Source organism: Heterocephalus glaber, unplaced genomic scaffold, assembly GCF_053883595.1.
Source record: "Heterocephalus glaber isolate CG9 unplaced genomic scaffold, H.glaber_assembly_v1.0 deba00001472, whole genome shotgun sequence".
NCBI classification, from domain to species: Eukaryota; Metazoa; Chordata; class Mammalia; order Rodentia; family Bathyergidae; genus Heterocephalus; species Heterocephalus glaber.
The window spans coordinates 25755572-25776058 of NW_028258315.1; the positions used below are offsets into that span (position 1 = coordinate 25755572).

The window sequence follows — 20487 nt, forward strand, 5'->3', positions numbered from 1 at the left end:
CTGCTATGGTCTGAAAATCCATGTTCCCCTGAGAGTCTCATGTTGAAACCTACCTCACGGTGATGGTATTGCGGGGGCAGGGGGTGTGTTTGGGTCATCAGGGCTCTGCCCTCATGGACAGGATTAGACCCCATGTAAAAGAGGCTGGCAAACCTTTTTGCCCCTCCCCAGATGAGGTTACAGCAAGAAAGTGCTCTCTATGAGAACCAGTACTGAACCTGCTGGTGCCTTGATCACATACTTCTAGCCTCTAAAACTGCATGCATTGGCTCTGTTAATTAATTACCAATCTCAGATATTTGATAGATAGCCTAAGGACTAAGATGAACATCAATTAGAGAAATCATTTGTTAAAATAAATTAATTTTAAAAAAAAAGAAATTATTTGTTAGATATACCATGTTCCTGGATAGGCAGAACCAATATAGTCAAAATAGCTAGAGACCTGCCAAAACTGATATATAGATTTAATGCAATCTCAATCAAAATACCAACAGTACTCTTCGTGAATCTAGAGAAAACAATACAAAAATTCATATGGAAAGAGAAAATAACCAGAATAGCAAAAGCAATTCTGGATAACAATAGCAAAGCAAGAGGCATCAAAATCATAGATTATAAGTCATATTACAAAGCTATAGTGGTAAAAACAGCATGGTACTGGCACAAAAACAGAAATGTGGGTCAATGGAACAGAACATAGGAAGCAGAAACAACCCCAGACATACTCAACTATATGTTCTTCATCAAAGGGACCAAAAACATGCACTGGAAGAAAGACAGCCTCTTTAACAAATGGTGCTGAAAACTGGATATCCACAAGTAGAAGATTACGCCTAGACCTATATATCTTATCACGTATTAAACTAAAATAAAAAGATCAAAGATCTAAATATCAAAACAGAAATACTTAATCTGCTAGAAGATAAAATAGGTACAACTCTTGAAGACACAGCTGTAGGCAAGGACTTTCTGAACAGAACTCCAATGGCAAAAGAAATAACACCAGGAATCAACAAAATGGGATTATACCAAATTTAAAAACTTTTGCACAACAAAGGAAATAACCAAAAGAGTGAAGAGACAGCCTACAGAGTGGGAAAAAAAATTCTGCCAGCTATTCCTCAGACAGAGAACTAACATCTAGACTATTCAAAGACTCAAAAAAAATTAGACCCCCCCCAAATAAAACTCAATCAAAAGATGGGCATCTGAAATAAATAAATACTTCACAGAAGAAGTACACATGGCCAAGAAATACATGAAAAAATGTTCAACATCATTGGGCATTAGAGAAATGCAAATTAAAACAATGTTGAGACATCATCTTCCTCCAGAAAGAATGGCTATCATAAGAAAATCAAATAATAACAAATGCTGGAGAGGCCGCAAGGAAAAAGGAACGCTTCCACATTTTGGTGGGAATCTAAACTAGTACTACCACTATGGCAATCTCTCAAAAAACTAAAAATAGAAATTCCATTTGACTCAGCTATTTCCCTTCTAGCAATCTTCCTGAAAGGGTTAAAGTCATCACATTACAGTGATACATGCATATCCATGTTTATAGCAGCATAATTTATAATAGCCACTCCTTGGAAACAGCCTATATGCCCATTAGTAAGTGAATGGATAAAGAAAATATGATATTTATAGAGTACTGCTCTGTCATAAAGAAGGATAAACCTGAATCATCTGCAGGAAAATGGATGCATCTCAGGACCATAATGTGAAGTGAAATAAATCAGACACAAGTTTAAATATCACACGGTTTCTCTTATATGAGAAAGCCAAAAAACAAACAAAGAGCAAAATAAAGGACAGATAACAGGAAGTAGATCTTTTTCAAATGGGAAGGGGGACAAGAGATGGAGGGAGTATGGAAGGAAAGGAAAAGGAATTTTAAAAAGACCTGAAGAAAAAAATGGAAATAGAGCTTTTTCAAATGGAAAGGGGATCAAGAGTTAAAGGGAACAGGGAGCGATGAGAGGGGAAAAAGAACAAAAAAAAAATTAAAATGTGTTATGTACATGTACAAACTTCCCACAATAAATGTAATCCCTGTACTGTAAACACGTACTCATAAAAAACACATTAAAAAAGAGAAATCATTTGTTGAGGTGCAAATAACAGCAAATCTTAAAAATACATGCATAGTGTTAGATTAACTAGAAGCCCAGATCAAATGTAAGAAATGAAAAGAAAACTTTAATTCATTATTTATTTTAAAACTGGCAAACATTTATAATAACCGATAAGCTTTTTGATTCTGTATTCTACTATACTGTCAAGATATCAAGCACAAGCTTATGCTTAGCAGATGTGAGGCCCTGGATTCAATCCCTAGGGCCAAAAGATAACAAGCACAAAAATAAAACAAAACCAGTAAATTTTTTCCATATGTAAAATCAGAGGGAGAAATAGAAATGAGGCCTTATTAAATGATGAAATTAGCAAATGCTAAAAATTATAAACAGTACATTAAATGAGATCCTCAGATTTTTTTTCACATTGTTTTCTTTATACCCCTCTGCACTTTCTGAAAATTTTTTCCTATACTGATTATGTTTTTCTTTTATAATTAAAACACTCGGTAAGGTTTTTTCCATTTGAAATAAAAGAATAAATTAAGATTTGCTTATGGGATTCTGTGAAACAAGTCACATTAAGAACAAGGACTTAACAGAATTAGACACTACATAAAGTTAAATGAAATGACAAATAGCTGTCAAGACTTTCCCTCGTGCATGTCGCAGCTCAGGAACAGCTCCATCAGTAAGCTGCACACAGAACACTGATGAGACATTGTTATTACCTACATACAATCCTTGAGGCACAGAGGAATTTTTCTAATGTCAGGCTCAAAACTGAAGCCCAAGTCCCAGCAGGCATCTTCCTTACTTTTACCTTTCAGTTTTTCACCAAAATTTCCTATATTCACATTCAATACAGAAATGGCAACTCCTTCCCAGAGTAACAGCAGAAGAAACAGACTGCTTGCTGCTTAGCTCTTAAGATCTAAGTCTGGGGAAGGGAATGAATGAAATTGCAAAAAAGAAAAAGCAAAAAGAGTGCCAGAAAGTACACTACCTTAAAGTATTTCCAAGCCCTGCAGATGTACCTCAAGGAATGTGCAATAACTAAAAAAAAACCCCATGTGTGTTAGCCATCTTGCATTTTTTTTTTTTTGGTACCAGGAATTGAACTCAGGACCTTGCGCTTGCAAGGAGGCAGCAGAACCACTGAGCTAAATCTCAGGCCCAGCCACCTTGCAATTTAACTTACCTGAAAAGGTGGGTTATACTGAGTGACTTCCACAGTAACTGTGTCTGACACCTGGAAGCCGTTATCTTCCACTGTTATCAGAGAGTAATAGACAAGGCAAGGACTATCTGCTGGATGCCATGCTGCTGCCAAAATCAGGAGCCCATCACTAGTCAAGAAAAAAGAAAAGTCTAAGCCTCTCCCTGTTCAGAGCACAAAGGCATTCTCTGGAATGCCTGCATCACTCTCTGTAGCATAAACAACTGCTGCCTGCTGCACAAGTGACGCTGGAGAGAGGAGACCCAGGACAGCATTCCTGAGTGCCTCTTGCCCATCCTCAATCTGCCTCCAAATCTGAAAACCAAGGCCCACAGTGGGCGACATCTGAGCAGCAGTCTTGTTTCCAAAAGTCTGATAAAGATAAATGAAATCAGGCAAATTGCATCTAAACAAAATGATTGCAGAAATAAACAAACACTATTTAATTTTTACCTCTTTGGTAGCTTTTGTAAGGTTTTCAGACTGTAGGAAGAGGCATACTAATAGTCCCAATTGTCCAAGAGACCCACACAGCAGGATGATGGCCCCATAACCCACAGAGCATGCAACATCTGTCCCACTATGGCAGAAGCAAAGTGAGAGCCACTCTAAACTGTCACACTGGACTCATGATGAGCATCCTCATGGTAGCCAGGTTATAAATAGTTTTTAAGTTCCATGTGACCCTTATCAGGATAACCAGCTTTATTAAACTAACCTGGACTCTTATATACCACTTATAGCACTGTTTCTAAAAAGAAATTTGCTCTGAGCATAAACCATGATTAGTTCTAACTTGCCTACAAAGACAAAACCTCACCCATCCTTCCTCTGGTCAACTTAGCCACAAACTACAGGCATTCTAGAGTTCGTTCAGCAACAGAAAGGGCACCTGAGATAAGTAGCTGTTATCTCCATGGAAAGGAGACAGACCTTAGCTCAGACGCCCATAAGGCTAGAAGGATGGACTCTCAGTGTTGCCCGAAGACAATGTGAAGAAAAGCTGCTTGGCTGGGGCTCTAACAGGAAGAAAATCAAGAAAAGAACACAACATTCAAGGCTAAGACATGCCCCCATTTGCCAAGTGAACTAGCTTGGCTAGATAAGAGCCAGGCCACAGGCTTAACCGTATGAAAAGACTAGCATAAGAAGAACAGCCAGCAAGACTGCTCATCATTTTATCGTAGATATCAACTTATTTTCTAAACTGATATCTAATCTCACCTCTTTAGGACAAATTAATTCCTTACCAGTTTTCCTTCAAGTCCAAATACTGAATGTTGACCCCTTCTTTAATAACTTCATAGTTACTTTCAGATCCCTAAATGGAAATATCAAAAAAGTGAGCTCCCAAGCATAGGAAGTCTTTCTTCCCACCTGTGTATCCCCAGCACTTGATGAAGTACCACATCTATCTATGGTGGCTCCAGCATGTCTGAAGGAGAAAAGTACACACTTGACAGAAAATTGTTAAGCAAGCAAATCAGTGAGCTCCAATACAGGTAGGACTAAACACCCCACTTCTGCTCTGTGATGTCTGTGCACTGTCTATCCATTTAAATGTGTTAAAATAAATGAGGAACAAGCATTATACAACCAAGAACATGAATCACAAATGAATGTTACTGGTCCTCACCCAAATAGCATCAGTGATATTCTCCTTCAGAACTCTGTGTAAATCCCAACTGTATGTTAGCTTTTCTGAGGAATCATCCAATTCCCATTTATTGACATTTGAGCTCGTCAGGCTGTAGAAGCTCGACCTTCTTTTGTCCCAGAGAACACTTGCAAGCTGTTGGAGAGACAGGAATGCACAAGGAGTATCAGGGCTCTATTACTGGGTCACTGAAGAAAGCAATGACAGAAAGCAGTCAGAAGCGAGACAAACTTTGTAGAGTTAAGTGTCTAGACCATAGGAGAGAAGGAAGAATATGATACATTTGTTTTTAGACATGTTAAGATTTTTAGGTTCAAAGAAAATTGAAGAAGCAGATGCTAAGAGCCTCCTGAAATTAAAAAAAGAAATAGCCTAGTGACAAGCCCAAATGCCCATCAACCAACGAACAGATAAAGATGTGGGGTGGTTGTTTTTTACAATGGAGTACTACTCTGCCATAAAGAAGGATGAGCTTGAGGCATTTCTAGCTAAAGCTCAAGGAAACACCTTGAGACCATACTCTTAAGTGAAATAAATTGGACACACATGTTTAAATACCACATCATTTCTCTGGTATAAGAACCTGAAAGTGGAAATAAGAACTAAAATGTATAATAGATATTGGGAAACGGGAAGAAAATGTTCAGATGAGAAGGGGAACAAGGGAGGGGGAGGGGAAAGGAAAGAAGGGACAAGAAAAAAAGAAAAAATAGAAGGAAAAAATGAAAACAAAGCTTTTGTATATAAGGAGGTGAAGGGGTCAATAGGAGAGGGAATGGGAAAAAAAGAAGCAAGATATATCATGTGCAGTACAAATTCCCTATGATGAGTGTTGTCATTATGTATATGTAAAATGTACCAATAAATGTTTTACTTCAAAAAAACAAAAAAAGCTGTGCTTCAGAGGCAGACAGGCTAGGCATGACCTCTACTCTCCCTCTGAGCAGCCATGCAACCTCAGCCTCCGCAAGGCTGCTTCCCCAGGGGTAAACTGCAGGGAAAGTGTCTGCTTTACAGTTGCCACCGTGGTTACACAAGACAACAGACAAAGAGTGCAGAGCAGAGCAGACACTCCCTAAAGATCGGTTACCATCATCCTTCCTGCTCTTAGCTGACCACAAGCAGTACCAGCCCCCAGATATGTCATCCACACAGAGAGTTGGAGACAAAGGAGAGAGGAGAAGATGCACTTCAAGTCAAGTCTAAAAAGCCAAATTAATTCTTAATAAACACACTTTAGATTTTGCACTATAGTTTTAATTCAGGTGGATGCAATAATAACTTCATAGGAAACTATCAACTTACTGATTTCACTAAGAAATAAGCTTGTAAAACAGGTATTTTACAAACTTACCATGAGATCACTACTAGGAGACAAAATTCCAAAAAGGGAAGAAACCTTTCGACCAATTCCTGAAAGCATGCCTTGTCCCTGTGGCAGGACATGCTGATAAATCCTTCCAGAGCTTTCAGGTATCAACCGAATTAGTTGACTTCCCGCAGAGGCCAAGATAAAACTTCCTCCCTGTGGACAAACACTGTTGAGATTAGTTCAGGTAAGCACTTAACACTGAGACAAAGAGAAGTTAACAAGAAATGCTTTCTTTGTTACAGAGAAAAACCATCCCCACCTTAAATCTAAAAGAATGAAAAGGTATGATGTTGTTTTATTAAAATAATTTACCTCACAATCTATTTAACTCATTATAATTAATTCTACATAGAAAAACTCTTATAGCTTAAAAAGTTAATTTTTTTTTTTTTTTTAGTACCTGGGATCGAACTCAGGACCTTGCATTTTCAAGGCAGGCGGCAGCACCACTGAGCCAAAAATCCCTGGCCCAAAAGTTAATTTTTTAAAATTCTGATTTTTAAATTGAAGTTCATCATATTGCAGGTTCAACAAATCAAGTATCATATTTTATTTCTCTGATAAACCTGCGGAGTAGACACAAGCGCTCATCCTGCATACTGCCTGAGTTTAACTACGCTCATAAAACGTTTCTAAAATAAATGAGCAGCACTTGCTACCACCTGATAATGACATTCTGGAGTCCCATGCTGTAGCAGACATCCCTGCCCAGTACTGGCAGGCTGTAAGTGGCACAAGCTTCTTGCTTCCCCATAATTTGGCTATATTATATTAGGAGTCTGACCAAAGCCTATGTGACTCACATGGGCATGTCAGATGGCAGAGCAGGGCGAGCATAGCTCCTCTGCAAGTGGCTGCCATGGAGACCTAAGTCCTGGTCTGTGAAGCGGCAGGGCCCTGTTGCGTTAACTTCCAGCTGAGTTCAGTTTGACCCCAATTAAATTCTTTTCCCTGAATTATGGCTTCCCTTACTGACCTGATGGGTTGATGGTTAATTATGACCCCGTCCTGGTCCCCGTTTGTTCTCTCCTGCAAGAAAGCAGTGCCTTTCTTTTTACGGCTCTGCCTGTGATAACTGCCATGGCCAGATGCCTCACATATTATTGCCAGAAGTCTCACATATTATTGCCAGAAGTCTCACATATATCCTGCTCTCCTTCTTCCCACACTTGTAATCAATATACTGGAAGTCTTTGGTGCATTTTTGTTGCCCAGAGCAGCTTAGACGAGCCCAGACCCAGCCTCTTTGTCTTTCAGCCGTTTCTGTGTCTTTCTTCTGTTCTCTCTCACTCTCTCACTAGTGTTGTGTTGCCTTGCAGGAGCTTGAGACCCATGGCTGAGGTCCCCAATACTAAGCAAGGGCCCCCCCTTTGTCTAGCCCAGTGGTGGCAAACCAATGGCATGTGTGCTGCAGTGGGCAGGCAGAGCCCTTTCTGTCGGCACGAGATCAAAGTTGCCTCAGCGTCGCCCCAGCAGCCAAGCACTCAGGTTTAATTGCTGTGTTGGCATTTTGAGATATGTAAATGGGTTAGGGGGTGCAGTTTGCCATCTAACTGGTACAGTTGCTTTCTAAAAGATTTGCCATCACTAGTATAGTCATTCAAATCACAGGCCCACACATATTCTTCTCCTTGTCTCCTGCTGGTCCTTCCCAGACTGAACAGCCATTCAGAACCCACATGTTTGGTCATTCAAATCTCACTGTCAACCCAAGTCACAGCTTTCCCATAAACATGTAGGAATATCCATCACACCTGCACCGCTGTTAGGAATCTGCACATCCTGTCACCCCCCAAGTCCACAAATGTCTCTGTGTAGATGTCTTCCCCAGCAAGGCTTGGCCAGTAGCGGACGGACCCTTCACTGGTGGCAACCATGACAGCAACAGCCTTGAAACAAAACCACAGGATAGTCAGCAATCAACAAAAGGTCTCAACCCTGGGAGTCTATGACACCAACAAAATCAGAAATGGAACTCTTTAAAAATATTTTTTTTAACTATCAAACATGCCCAGGTGTGGTGGTACACGCCTGTAATCCCAGCACTTGGGAGGCTAAGGCAGGAGGATCACTGTGACTTCAAGGCCAGCCTGAACTACATAGCAAAACCCTGTCGCAAAAAACCAAAATAAATAAAATATAATACAACACAATACAATATAACACTCAAACAGTGAAACTGATGTTTCCTTTGTTGTACAGTTCTGTGAATTCTGATGCATGGATTCATGTAACTAACCACAAGAAGGATCAATAACCCCCAAAACTTCCCAGTAATTATATCCCTTGACAGTCACATACCTTCCTCCATCCTAACTCAACCACTGTTTCTACCAGTGTAGTTCTGTCTCTTTGAGAACATCAAACAATGAGATCATACAAAATATAAGCCACTGATACTGGCTCTTCTTAACTTGGCTTACTGTCTTTGAGATCCTTCAGATCATGCAGACATCAGCAGTTCCTTGAATTTTGCCGTCTTGTGCTATAAAACAGTGGTTTCTAACCTTTCTGCCACCAGGGACAAGTTTCACGAAAGATAATTCTTTCAGGGATTGGGGGAGGGTGATTTTGGGTTGAAGTCTCATAAGGAACATGCAACACTAATCCACTGCATGCACAGGTCACAGTAGGGTTCTTGCTCCTGTGAAAATCTAACGCTGCCGCTGATCTGACAGGAGGTGGGGCTCAGGGGATAAGGTAAGGGATAGGGAGCTGACTGTAAATTCAGATGACGCTTCATTTGCCCTCCAACCACCTCCTGCTGTGTGGCCTGGTTTGTGTCCTAAAGTTTTTAATTTTGATCTTATTTTAACTTTAATATTAATTTTACCATTTTTTTCCTATGGATCATGATTTAGTGATTTCTAAGAACTCTGCCTAACATCACCTTATGACAATTTTTCTCGTTTTCTTCTAAAATTTTTACAATTTTTACATTCAGAGGTATGGTCCATTTCGAGTTAATCTTTGTACATGGTATGAAGTTTAGAGGGATATTCAATTTTTTAAAATTATAGACGACCAATTGTTCTAACAACATTTACTGAAAAACCGTCCTTTCTCCCTTAAAGTGCTTCTGTACCTGTTGAAGACCACTGGCCAACTTCTATGGGCCTGTAAACAGGACTCTGTTCTGTTCCACTCTGTCAGTGCCATGGAGTTTTGATTTCTGTAGCTTTAGTTATGTCTCAAAATTAGCTTGGGTGTTTCCTCCAATTGTAGAATATCTTTATTTTGAAAAGTTTATTTCAATAAGCTTTAAAGTCACCTACCTGAACAGAATGTGCTTCACCTGAGGTGGCAGAGTAAGAGACAGCCACCAGGTCAGCACTCCAGGGGAAGTCACTAGGTGGCAGCTGAAGTTCTTTGCAAACAGATAACTGCAGAACAAACCCAAACAGAAAACCTCTGGCATCAAATCCAATTTTTTGGAATATGAAAATACATCTAACTTCTCTATTTCCTTTCTCTGTGCATTTTACATTCTGATTCATTTGCTGGAACTACCATTCTACAAATATTCTCTTCACAGCTCTTTTTGATCATGCTTTCAGTACTTTTACAATAAAGACTCTTAAGAGACACAGAGGCAGGAAACTTAAGAGTGAGGCTGGATTTTGAACAGCAATTAGTGTATTCTTCCAAGGCTAAAGAGCCTACAGATTGAGAAGTATTTAGGCTTCCTGCAGACTTTATCCATCTGGTTTTGGCTTGTTTGATATTAAAAACTAGCATGACCAAGAGTAATTACACCAACCTGCCTTGAAAATACTTCTTAGCTAACAGCAAAGTATCAAGATCCTTCTGCTAACCAGGCATGGTGGTTACACACCTGTAATCGCAGCACTCAGGAGGCTAAGGCAGGAGGATCACTGCAAGTTCAAGGCAACCCTGGGCTACATAGTGAGTTCAAGTTCAGCCTGAACTGCATAGCAAGACCCTGTCTCAAAAAAACAAAAACAAAATCAAAAAAAGATCCCTTTGCTAAATTAGCATGCCCCTTGGTCTTCTCCCTCATTTACTGCACCCAACAAAAAAAGCACTATTTAGGCAGCAGCAGTACAGAGGCCAACAAATGTGAAGTTTAGGTAGGCAGGAGCCCTGAGTTCCAAGAGAACACAGGCTCAGAATAATGAGAGGAGGTGCCAGAGACTCCGCATAGGGTAAAGAAGTTGCTGTGGGTAAGGTGCTAGACACAAATAATGACCTACTGCCAGAAGATCACAGCTGAAAGCTTTCCCATCTACTGGCATATTTCCTGTTCTGTAAGCACCATTTACTCAAGTCACCAAAATATGGTTTATCTTCTTAGAAATAAGCACGTTATGACAGCTTATGTGAACAGCATTATCTTAGATTTCATTAGGCACACTGATAGGCATCATGCCCCATGAAAATTTTTGTCTCTGATTTTATTAAATGTAAATAACATATATCTTGTAAAAAACATTAAAAGGGCTTCTTATGCTAATTGTACTTGTACAAGCATGGTGAATGGTCCTAAAGCCTCCTGGACTTGCCGTAAGGAGGATGGCAAGTACCAATCCCACAAGGTGACATGGTACAAAAGGTGAGAACTCTGCTCAGAAATGGCACAAGCTAGAAGGCAGAATGCTGGGGGTAGGAGAGGGCAAAAGCCCATGTTCCAGAAAAAGGCTAAAATCACACAGAAGACTGTGCTGAGGCTTGAGTGAATGGGGCCTGTGGAGAAACAAGGGGCCATGTGACCCAGGGCTGAGCTTCACCTTCATTATGAAGACAGTAACACCCTGAGGTTGTGTTCACCTGGCTGCAGTGGTTCTTTGGAGAGGGAATAAACTACATATATTAATTTTTTAAAAGTCATGAAAATAGGAGAAACTTTTCCCAATACAAAAACATGGATGTGTGCTCAGTATTTTCACAAATTCCCAATTGTCTGTGTAGATTCAGACCACTGCCCTCCACCAGCCCTAAAGAGGGAGGAGAAGATGCAGGGTCCAGTGGTCTCCTACCCCTGTGACCCATGAGCTCCCTGAAGAACATACCTTGGTGACGGGGGACAGGGTGATCTTCCAAACAAGGAGCTTCTCCTTGCAGAGCAGGCAAGCCCATCCACCTTCATCGATATGGACAGACAGTTGATCATCAACTAGGGCAGAAAAATGAGATACACACTCAACCTTAAATTGTGAATATGAATAACTATTAAATCTCTTTATGCCAAAATCCTCTTTATTACCACTTGCTTCAACATAGGTAACAGAAACACGCTCACAAAAGATTAATTCACAATAAAAAATATTTCAAGGGCTGGGGATGTAAGCTCAATAGCCTGTGCCTGCCTGGCAAGCTCAAGGTCCTGAGTTCGATCCCTGGTACCAAAAAAACATAAACAAAGAAAAATATTTCTAAATGCTCCACAACTATCAACACCCAAAACAAGAGATCCATTTAACTTTGATAATTACCTTTAGAAAGATATTAAAAAACTGTATTTTGACCTAGGTTTGATACACCTTAATTTTTTATTACATAAAAATCCAACTTTATTGAACATAGGAATAGATGGATTTTCAAATTATTTTTGCTTTAAAGGTTATTAGTATCTGATCTACGGTAGAACTTACTAACTGCTACTATACGAAGATACTTGTCTATTCTTAATTCTATATTCATATACAAATATGCTTAAATGTAGAGAGAAACATTTGTGACTGGCTTATTAGTGCATGGTAATCCCTGGTATAGGCACTGCTCAAGCTGGTAAAAGGGGAATCATCCTTTCTTTAGCAAATTTGAAGCACAGGCACAAATTTGAATTTTATACAAAAATTCAGTTTTACTCTTATTCTTACATCAGTGGGAGCTAATGCCTGTAACTTTCAGGCAAGCAATACTTTTGTTTTCCACCGCCTAGCTGAACAAAAATACACATAATGTACTGTTTTCTTTAGAAAAGACTTGTTTTTTATATTTCAATGAGAATACCATATAACCCTTTCTTGGACAAAATGACCAGGGTATAATGAAACCATCTTTGGAGGAAATGTTTAATCTGCCTATCTTATTTAAATAAATCCTCCAATAAGAAATGGAGAATTCATTGCCTTTATTTGGAAAGCTTTGTAGTTATCCGTCAAATTTGTATATGGAGCTCACCAACATTCCCTTATTGGAAACAGCAGTATTTCCACATAATAGTTCTCAAAAGGACTTAAGTCTCAAAATTCTGTGTCTCCTTTGGCTTCTCTCTTGATTAATGGTTCACTTCATATCATCATCTTCATCTTCATAAATTTTCTTTAGAACATTCATTAATCCCTCACCAGGATGTTTCAGCATCGTAGGATGGCGTTTCTTTTTCTTTGCATTCTTTTTCAACCTGAGTCAAGTACTCCCATCGCATGTTTTCTGCTTTCTTTCTACATAAGATAAGAACTGTATCAGTCTTGATTTATTTTGAACTGCCTTCCACTGAGATGGCTTTCAAGAGATTGATTGTTCACTATCATAGAGTAACTCTTCCCATTTAGATTCTTTGCCAAAAGATCAAATGACCTCTCTGTAAAATGCACCTGCACATTCTCAGCAGGAACTTGATGAACTCCAGTTAAGGTAATGTAGATTTTCACAAACTTATCTGACTGATCCCATCCATAACTACTGATTTTCAGAGTATATCCTGTTGTGATAGGAACAACCACAGCAGCTGGTTTTTCATTGTCTAGAAATTCTGGTTTCTTTTGTGATTTTTGTTGCACCTTATTCTTTATTTCTATTTCGATCTTGGTATATGTGGTGCCGAAGCAAGCACTCTATTTCGATCTTGGATTTTTCAGCTGTCAGGGCATCTCGTACTCTCTTCCTAGTGGCCTTTTCCAACAACACCTTTACCTCTTCTAGATCATTCTGCAACTCCTCCAAAGCGGAAGCCATGGCCAGGCTGGGTCAGATCGAAGGCCCAAGCAGCAAGTGTGCACTTAAAAACAGTCCTTGGTAATGATTTTCCGTGTCAAGGAGAGGTCACATTTAAATTCTTCTTCGATTCACACTTCCTGTCTCTAGGAACTTATGCTCCTTGAATTCTGAGCTATGAGGCTATGTACTGTTAGACAATGCATTCTTTTTTTTTTTTTTTTTTTGGTACCGGGGATCGAACTCGGGACCTTGAGCTTGAGGCTAGGTATTATAACTGACCAGTCTAGTGGCATGAACCAGGAGTATAGAGAAAGGTTTAAATGCAATTTAAACTGAAATTTTGGGGGGCAATTTTATTTATTTATTTCACAACAATGCATAACAGAGGTTAGCAGTTTAGTTGTCTGAAAACAACTACCCTAAAAGTTTCTACGGATCAGCAGCCAAGAGGTGCAGGTTTAAGTTGATGAGAAATATTCCTTCTTTTGTGGTTGTTTTGTTTTTTGTTTGTCTAGTACTGGGAATTGAACCCTAGGCCTTCACACTAAACAACATCCCCAGGTCTTTTTGATTTTAAGTGAGTCTCTAAGTTACTAAACTGCCTCATCTTCCCAAAGTGCTGGGATTATAGAGGCATGTGCCACCACTTCTGGCTACATTCCATCTTTTACAATGGATTACTTTAAACTTTTTTTTTTACTGTTATTCACAATAAAAATTTTTAAGTTCAATTTTTAATTAAATTAAATTCTCTCTGTTTCTCTTTCTTTATGCTGGTCATGAACAACAAAATTGATTTCAGTTACTCCTGCAGTTTTTTTTTTCTCCCGGTACCGGGGATCAAACTCAGGTCCTTGCGCTTGCACAGCAGGTAGCGAAACCACTGAGCTAAATCCCCGGTCCCTCCTGCAGTTTGAAAAATACTATTCCAGGGCTGGGGATTTATGTCAGTGGTTCCGCCACCTGCCTTGCAGACACAAGGTCCTGAGTTCGATCCCCAGTACCAAAAAAAAAATACTATTCCAGAAAAGCACAAAGGAGGCTGAGGCAGGAGGACTGTCCCAAGTTCAAGCCCAACCTGGGCTACATAGTGAGTTCAAGGCCAGCCTGAACTGTATAGTGAGACCTTGTCTCAAAAACAACAAAAAAAGCACAAAAGGTCAGAGTTGTGTCCTTAATGAAATGACTAAGGCACTGTGAACTGTATGCTTGCATCACCCAACTTCACACTCTTCATGTTGCCTGTCCAGGTGTGTTATCTGTACCTTCCAACCTCTGTACTTATCCACTGTCCACAGGATCTTCCAGTAGGACCCCACACTGGCAACGTCATGAATTTGTCCCCATGGCCTCTCCATACTACACATCCAGAAACAGAGTGGGACTTGTATTATTAACCCAATAACGTAAGGTACTAGTTGTAGGGGTGTTTTTAGAGCTAAACTTCATATACCTGATCAACTTTTGAAATGGAACTAAATTTTGCACATACAATATTTTATTGCATTTTTTTTTTTTTTTGGTACCAGAGATCAAACCCGGGCCCTTGTGCTTTCGAGGCAGGCAGCGGAACCACTGAGCTAAAACCCCGGCCCTAGGCTTGGTTTTGATTTGCTAACAGGGGCAAAGGGAATGACAACACCTACCCTCAGCCAATGTTAGGGCTTCCATGACTTTAACTGGAAGAGATGATCCAAATGTTTTCACGTCATAGTTCACAGACTCAGTTATGGAGTGGTGTGGTAGTATCCGTGTAGGTGTTCCTCTAAAGAACAGAAATCATATTACTTCACTTATAACTTAAACTTTTACACCATCCTAGTTTTTATGTATTTATTTATATAATAAAGAGATCTCTGATAAGAAAATGAGGTGTAACAGTGGAAAAAAAAAACACTAGCTCACATATACTACATTTTAAAATGTATTTTTCACTTTAAAAAAAAGTGACAGAATTTAGGGAAACATGGCTTCAGGTCCTATCTATGCTCAGAAATCAGGTACACACCTCTAGTCACTCCTCATCACTATGCTCCTTACCTGTAAAATAAAAAGGTTGGACTAAAATCAGTGTTTTTTCAAACTCAGAACCATTTGGTGGGTCTCAATCAACATTTTTGAAAAGTAAAACATTAACCTCTGCCACATACTACTGTCACAAATGTTCCACAGACATTGAGTGGGGTGATCCTCAAGCTCTCATCCAGCTCTGTGACTGTAAGACCCGCCAGATCTGTGCAGCAAGCAAAAGCAAGAAAATAAACAGGACTCTGGCACCTGATGCTGATCTCTGCCACAGAGAAGCAGGACCTGCCTTGTTTCCTGGCCCTTTCCTCAGTACTCCAAACAATAATGCAGGGTCATCAGCAAAAGCTCCCCTCCAATGGGCACTGAATGAGGAGGTGCACACCAAACTGTCAGAGATTTTGTCTCCTGTCAGAGTACCCTAACAAAGATGTTTCTTTAAATGATCAGAAGGGAGGAAAAGATTTTAAAGAGTAACACACACATATTATGCAAAGTATGGCTTTCATTCTGACTTTTCTCAGAAGAAACAGAAAACACAGGATCAGCTTTTTGAAGGGCACTTTTCAAAATGTAAGGGTCAAGAATACAGTATATTCTCTATAAATCATGTCTCCTTGGAAGTACTGCAAACTTTTATAGATACATTTTAGTCATAAGTTCAAGACTCAACATTTGCTACTTTCCTGCCAGGAAAAATTATCTCCTCAAAGATGAAGCCAAAAGAAAGTAATCAGAAGCAGATGCTTCCTGCCTTTGAAATTTCATGGTGCCCATGAACTCCGGGGACAAGAAGCATGACTTTGCTGGAATGTGGATTGGTGCTGCACATCAACAGTTTTAGTAACAAAACTACTACTCTTACCTGACTGAGGGGAGAGCCATTCATTCCCCATAACCTGGATACAAAGTGAAATTTTGTAGCCAACAGCCCTCTAGTTGCCATTTAGCAGATATTAATGACAGCTGGTATATTAGGCATGAAGTGACAATTCTGCCAGGACTGGAGGTGGTCATAACTGTCATTACTTTAGGTCTGCATCAGGGCACCTCAGGTGGACTTCTGGGCCATGCATCACCTTCTGCCAGACCACAGGGGCAGTAAGAGGAAGGCAGGAGGCCACTGATACAAACCCAGACTGTTTTTCACCCCTGCAAAAAAAAGTAATGCCAGAGGGCCCGGGATTTAGCTCAGTGGTTCCGCCACCTGCCTCACAAGCGCAAGGTCCTGAGTTCGATCCTCAGTACCAAAAAAAAAAAAAGTAATCACAGAGAGTGTGCGTTCTACCTTCTTTCTTTTTCTAATATGCTGAAGTAGAGAAAACTGTTGGCTAGGTTAGTCCAGGGGATTTCAGGGCCAAAGCCACAACTTCACTGGTGGACAGAGATTAAGTACTTTAAGAGCTACAAAAGCATTTGCCACCAAAACCTAAGACACTTGTGTTAGGACAAGGTGGACACAGACAGATTAGTGGCATAAGGTCACCTGCCAGCCTCAAGAACACATCCTTACAAAGGAGCACACAGTGTATATTGGTATACGACAAGTTAAACATGGTGGTATAAGCCTATAATCCCAGCACTGAAGAGGCTAAGCCAGGAGATCATGAGTTTAAGGCCAGCCTGGGCCCTGTCTCAAAACCAACAAAAAGCCAGGCACAGTGGCACATGGCTATAACCCCAGCGCTTGGGAAACTGAGGCAGGAGGATCACCTCAAGTTCGAGGCCAGCCTAGGCTATATAGCAAGACTCTGTCTCAAGAAAACAATAGCAGTAGCAGCAGCAGCAACAACAACTACAATAAAATGTTAGTATATGACAAACTTATTTCCTATAGTTTCACTAGAAATTAAGGTTACTACACACTAAAACCTCTACTTAGTATCACAGGACTTGAAATAATGAAGGAAACAACTCCACCTGCAAGGAAAGCCATGTTTTTGCTAAGTAAAGCCATGAGGTACAGAAGATGTACTTTGGTTAAGGCAAAAAAAAAGAATAATTTTGGTCCTAACATACAGTGACTGGTTTGTCCAAATGAGAAAGGGGAAAAGTATAAGCAAAACCAAATGTATAAGAAAGTTATAAAAAGTATGTGGAAATCTTGTGGAGTTACTGCCACCTGGGATTACATGGATTTATTTATTAGTTTTATTAAGGTCAGCTTTAGTATTAATATACTGGGGTAAAGCAGAATTTGATCTTCTCTGTTAAAATGACAGTCTTGTAGTACTGATCTGAGAATGTGATGCTTTTTCCTTTTAAATAATTGGCCTAAGAAACAAAAATTTTGTGTTTCCTCAAGGTAATTTCTTGTGTTTCACCTTGTCTCTGACTTTGAGTATTTGAGTCATCTTAAACTTTTTAATGAACCAAGCTTTTGCTTACAATTATGTAACTTTCTCTCTCTGCCTTTAAAATCTTTTATTGTCACCATGACTAAACTGACAACCAAAATCATATTTGTTTTAAACCTTGATATTGTTTTACAAACTTTACAAACTTTTTTACAAATTTTACAAAATCAGATTCTAAATCAAATCTTTCTGACCCTGAACTAACTTTGGGATTTCTCAGTTGGGCCTCAGGAAAACCACATAGGATGTGTTTCTCATCTGGTAAAAGAGACACTAAGTTATATGGGAAGTACTGTCAAATAAAAGTACAATTCAATCTTCTTTAAGATACATTTATGAGTATGTTATTAATATGAATGTTCCAAACATTGTAGGAGATACCTAGAAATCTTTGAGGGAGGGATATTGGAGATTGAACCCACAACCTTTGCACTGAGCTACATCCCCAACCCTTTTTAATTTTTAATTTTAAAACTAAGTTTCCCTGTATTGCTTAAGCTGGGCTTAACTTGAGATCTTCCTGCCGAAGCTTCCCAGCATGCGGGGCTAACAGGTGTGTACCATCAAGACTGGCTGGATCCTACATTTTCTACAAAAGGATCTTCCAGGGCCAGAGGTTTAACTCAGTGGTGCCAGCACCTGCCTGTCAAGGGCAAGGTCCTGAGTTTGATCCCCGGTACTAAAAAAATAAAAAAGAATAATAAAAAGAAAACATACACACACACACACAAAACAGAAAAATAAAACTATAAACCAGGATAAGAATTCAACAATTTCATGCCGTGAACAGCTTTTCTCAAGATGTTGGAATAAGACTCTATGTTGTGATGAAAGGCTTAACCTCTCTTAATTCTTCCTTGCTTATACCTACTGTTTTCACTTGACAGGATAATGCTGTAATTAGGCCTTCACAATCAGTAATACTTGTGAGTAACATGACAGAGTGTCACATCAAACCCAAATCTTTACATCACTTAAGCGATTCTTTAGGCTACCTACTGGGTAATTTCAGGAACATCCCTAAGGCAATTTTTCAAATTGTTCTGCTGTCTCTTTTATAGTTAGCCTTGTAGACCCACTTGTTCTCACTCTCTGCTTTAATTTAACCCAGTCTTGGGGTGCTACATAATAGAATTGCTATCTACTATCTGGACAGGGAGGAATGTGTACAACTGCTAACACTTTCTGTTGAACATGGATAAATACATTGGGCATTATAGAGACTCAGTTGCAAAAAAATATATATTGAACAGACTACTTGATTAAAAAAGACTCCTCATCTGGTTCATTCCATCCTTGGCATTATCATCTATCATAACAGTAGTTTTCCTGGTAGACTGTATTCTCCCAAAAGTTTTAAATATTTTCATTAGTCATCCATCAAACATCAAGTATCTGTGTTCTGATGGGATGACAAAAACCAAAAAAAAAAAAAAAATGTAATGAGTGTATTATAATCTACAAATGACATGTTGAAACTGAATCACCAGGATGATAAAGAGTAGCACTGATGCCTTTAGTGCTGATCACACTCATCCAGGTAAGAGCCTAACCAAAAGGTGGAAATTATTAAATAAAAATTATTGGAGGGCACTATTGTGGACTGAGCTCCTAAAGTAGGTCCCAATTAACCGAACCAAAATGTTGTCTCTCGGGGCAAATGTTACATCATCGAATTAAAACTTTAAGGAGTCAAACAGATCAAGTTTCTCTGAAAACAGGAGATTCCAGTCAAAAAGAAATCTCCTTCGCATTACCTTACAAGGCAACGAGGTAACTTGATGTTAATCAATCATGGGTTTTTTGTGGGTTTTTTCCATTGTTCTGTTTCTTTATTTCCACTTGCAAAACTCACTGTTCTGCTGTTGCCCTTATATATACCGTACAGTGGAGGCTGTACAGATTCGTAAATCGCAAATTAAAAAGCCAACTAAAACTGCTGTACAACTAACTGCTAGAATCTCTTTTTCTGACACACTTAAAGTGCAAAGCGAGGGCCAGGGATGTAGCTCGGCGGCGCCGCGCCTGCCTGGCAAGGGCAAGATACTGAGTTCGATTGCCAGTACTGGGGGAAAAAAATTTTTTTTAAGTGCAAAGCGAGGGTTCACCTGGTAATCAATGTGAAGGTGAAATAACTTGCAAGAGTGAGCAGCCCTCTCCGCGCTGCCCCGGTTCCAGTGACTAACCATTCTCGCGTTACAGCCTGCCGGTCGTCTGACCCAGCCACTGGCGATCACTTACCGCGAGCTGAGAGAGCTGCGCCGGGATACCGGCGAGAAGAGCACTGGGGAGAAGACCGCAGAACCCAGGGACTGTCCCCTCCTGCTTCCCGCACGGGGCGTTGAATTCGGCCCAATTCCAACCAGCGGGACCCTTCGGGATCCAGGACCTGGGGTCCGCGGAGAAGGGATGGCCGGAAACATGATCGTTGGAAGCAGTGGCGGACGAGCTACGGCTGGGTCGAGGACAGAAGTTCAGTCCTCGGGCGCCGTGAGCTTGAATACCCAGGGGCGGGAAGGCGCGTGGCGATGACGTCCAACCAACGTCAAGCCGCGGATCGTGGTTGGAGCATGAGCAGGGAGGCGCACGGCGATGACGATAAAGTGCAGGGCCGACTTGCTGGGCGTGGTCGGAGCGGAACTGGCCTGAGGCTGCGACCTCAAAGAGTGGTGCTGATCTTCTGGGCGTGGTCAGCGTGGAGTGGCGCAAAGCGGGGACGTCAAAACCCTTAGCTAAGCTGGGTTGGCTTGGGCCCGAGACCTGGTGGAGGCTCGAGTTTTGGAGGAAGTTTGAAACTGAAAAGCGACTTTCTTGCGTGCGCAGGCGAGGCCTGGCGGCCTATGGCATGGACGCAAACATGGCACTGGAGA

At 40.3% G+C, this 20487-nt stretch overlaps 1 protein-coding gene across 3 annotated transcripts in view; it reads right to left on the bottom strand.

Annotated features, from left to right (window-relative positions):
- The window catches only part of Nup133 (nucleoporin 133), a 58256-nt gene extending 38087 nt beyond the window's left edge, over positions 1 to 20169 (bottom strand). For 2 of the 3 annotated variants that reach the window (XM_021266434.2, XM_004854688.4), the window contains exons 1-9: positions 19859 to 20167; positions 14882 to 15000; positions 11363 to 11466; positions 9608 to 9715; positions 8087 to 8221; positions 6315 to 6485; positions 4940 to 5095; positions 4554 to 4624; positions 3286 to 3433 (exon numbers count right to left, since the gene is read on the bottom strand). In XM_021266434.2, coding sequence (XP_021122093.2) covers positions 3286 to 3433; positions 4554 to 4624; positions 4940 to 5095; positions 6315 to 6485; positions 8087 to 8221; positions 9608 to 9715; positions 11363 to 11466; positions 14882 to 15000; positions 19859 to 20040 — 1194 coding nt within the window. In that variant the 5' untranslated portion in view covers positions 20041 to 20167. Of the gene's footprint in view, positions 1 to 3285; positions 3434 to 4553; positions 4625 to 4939; positions 5096 to 6314; positions 6486 to 8086; positions 8222 to 9607; positions 9716 to 11362; positions 11467 to 14881; positions 15001 to 19858 lie in introns of all 3 variants that reach the window. The other variant, XM_021266436.2, reaches the window with a different exon arrangement.
- Positions 20170 to 20487: the final 318 nt, after the last annotated feature.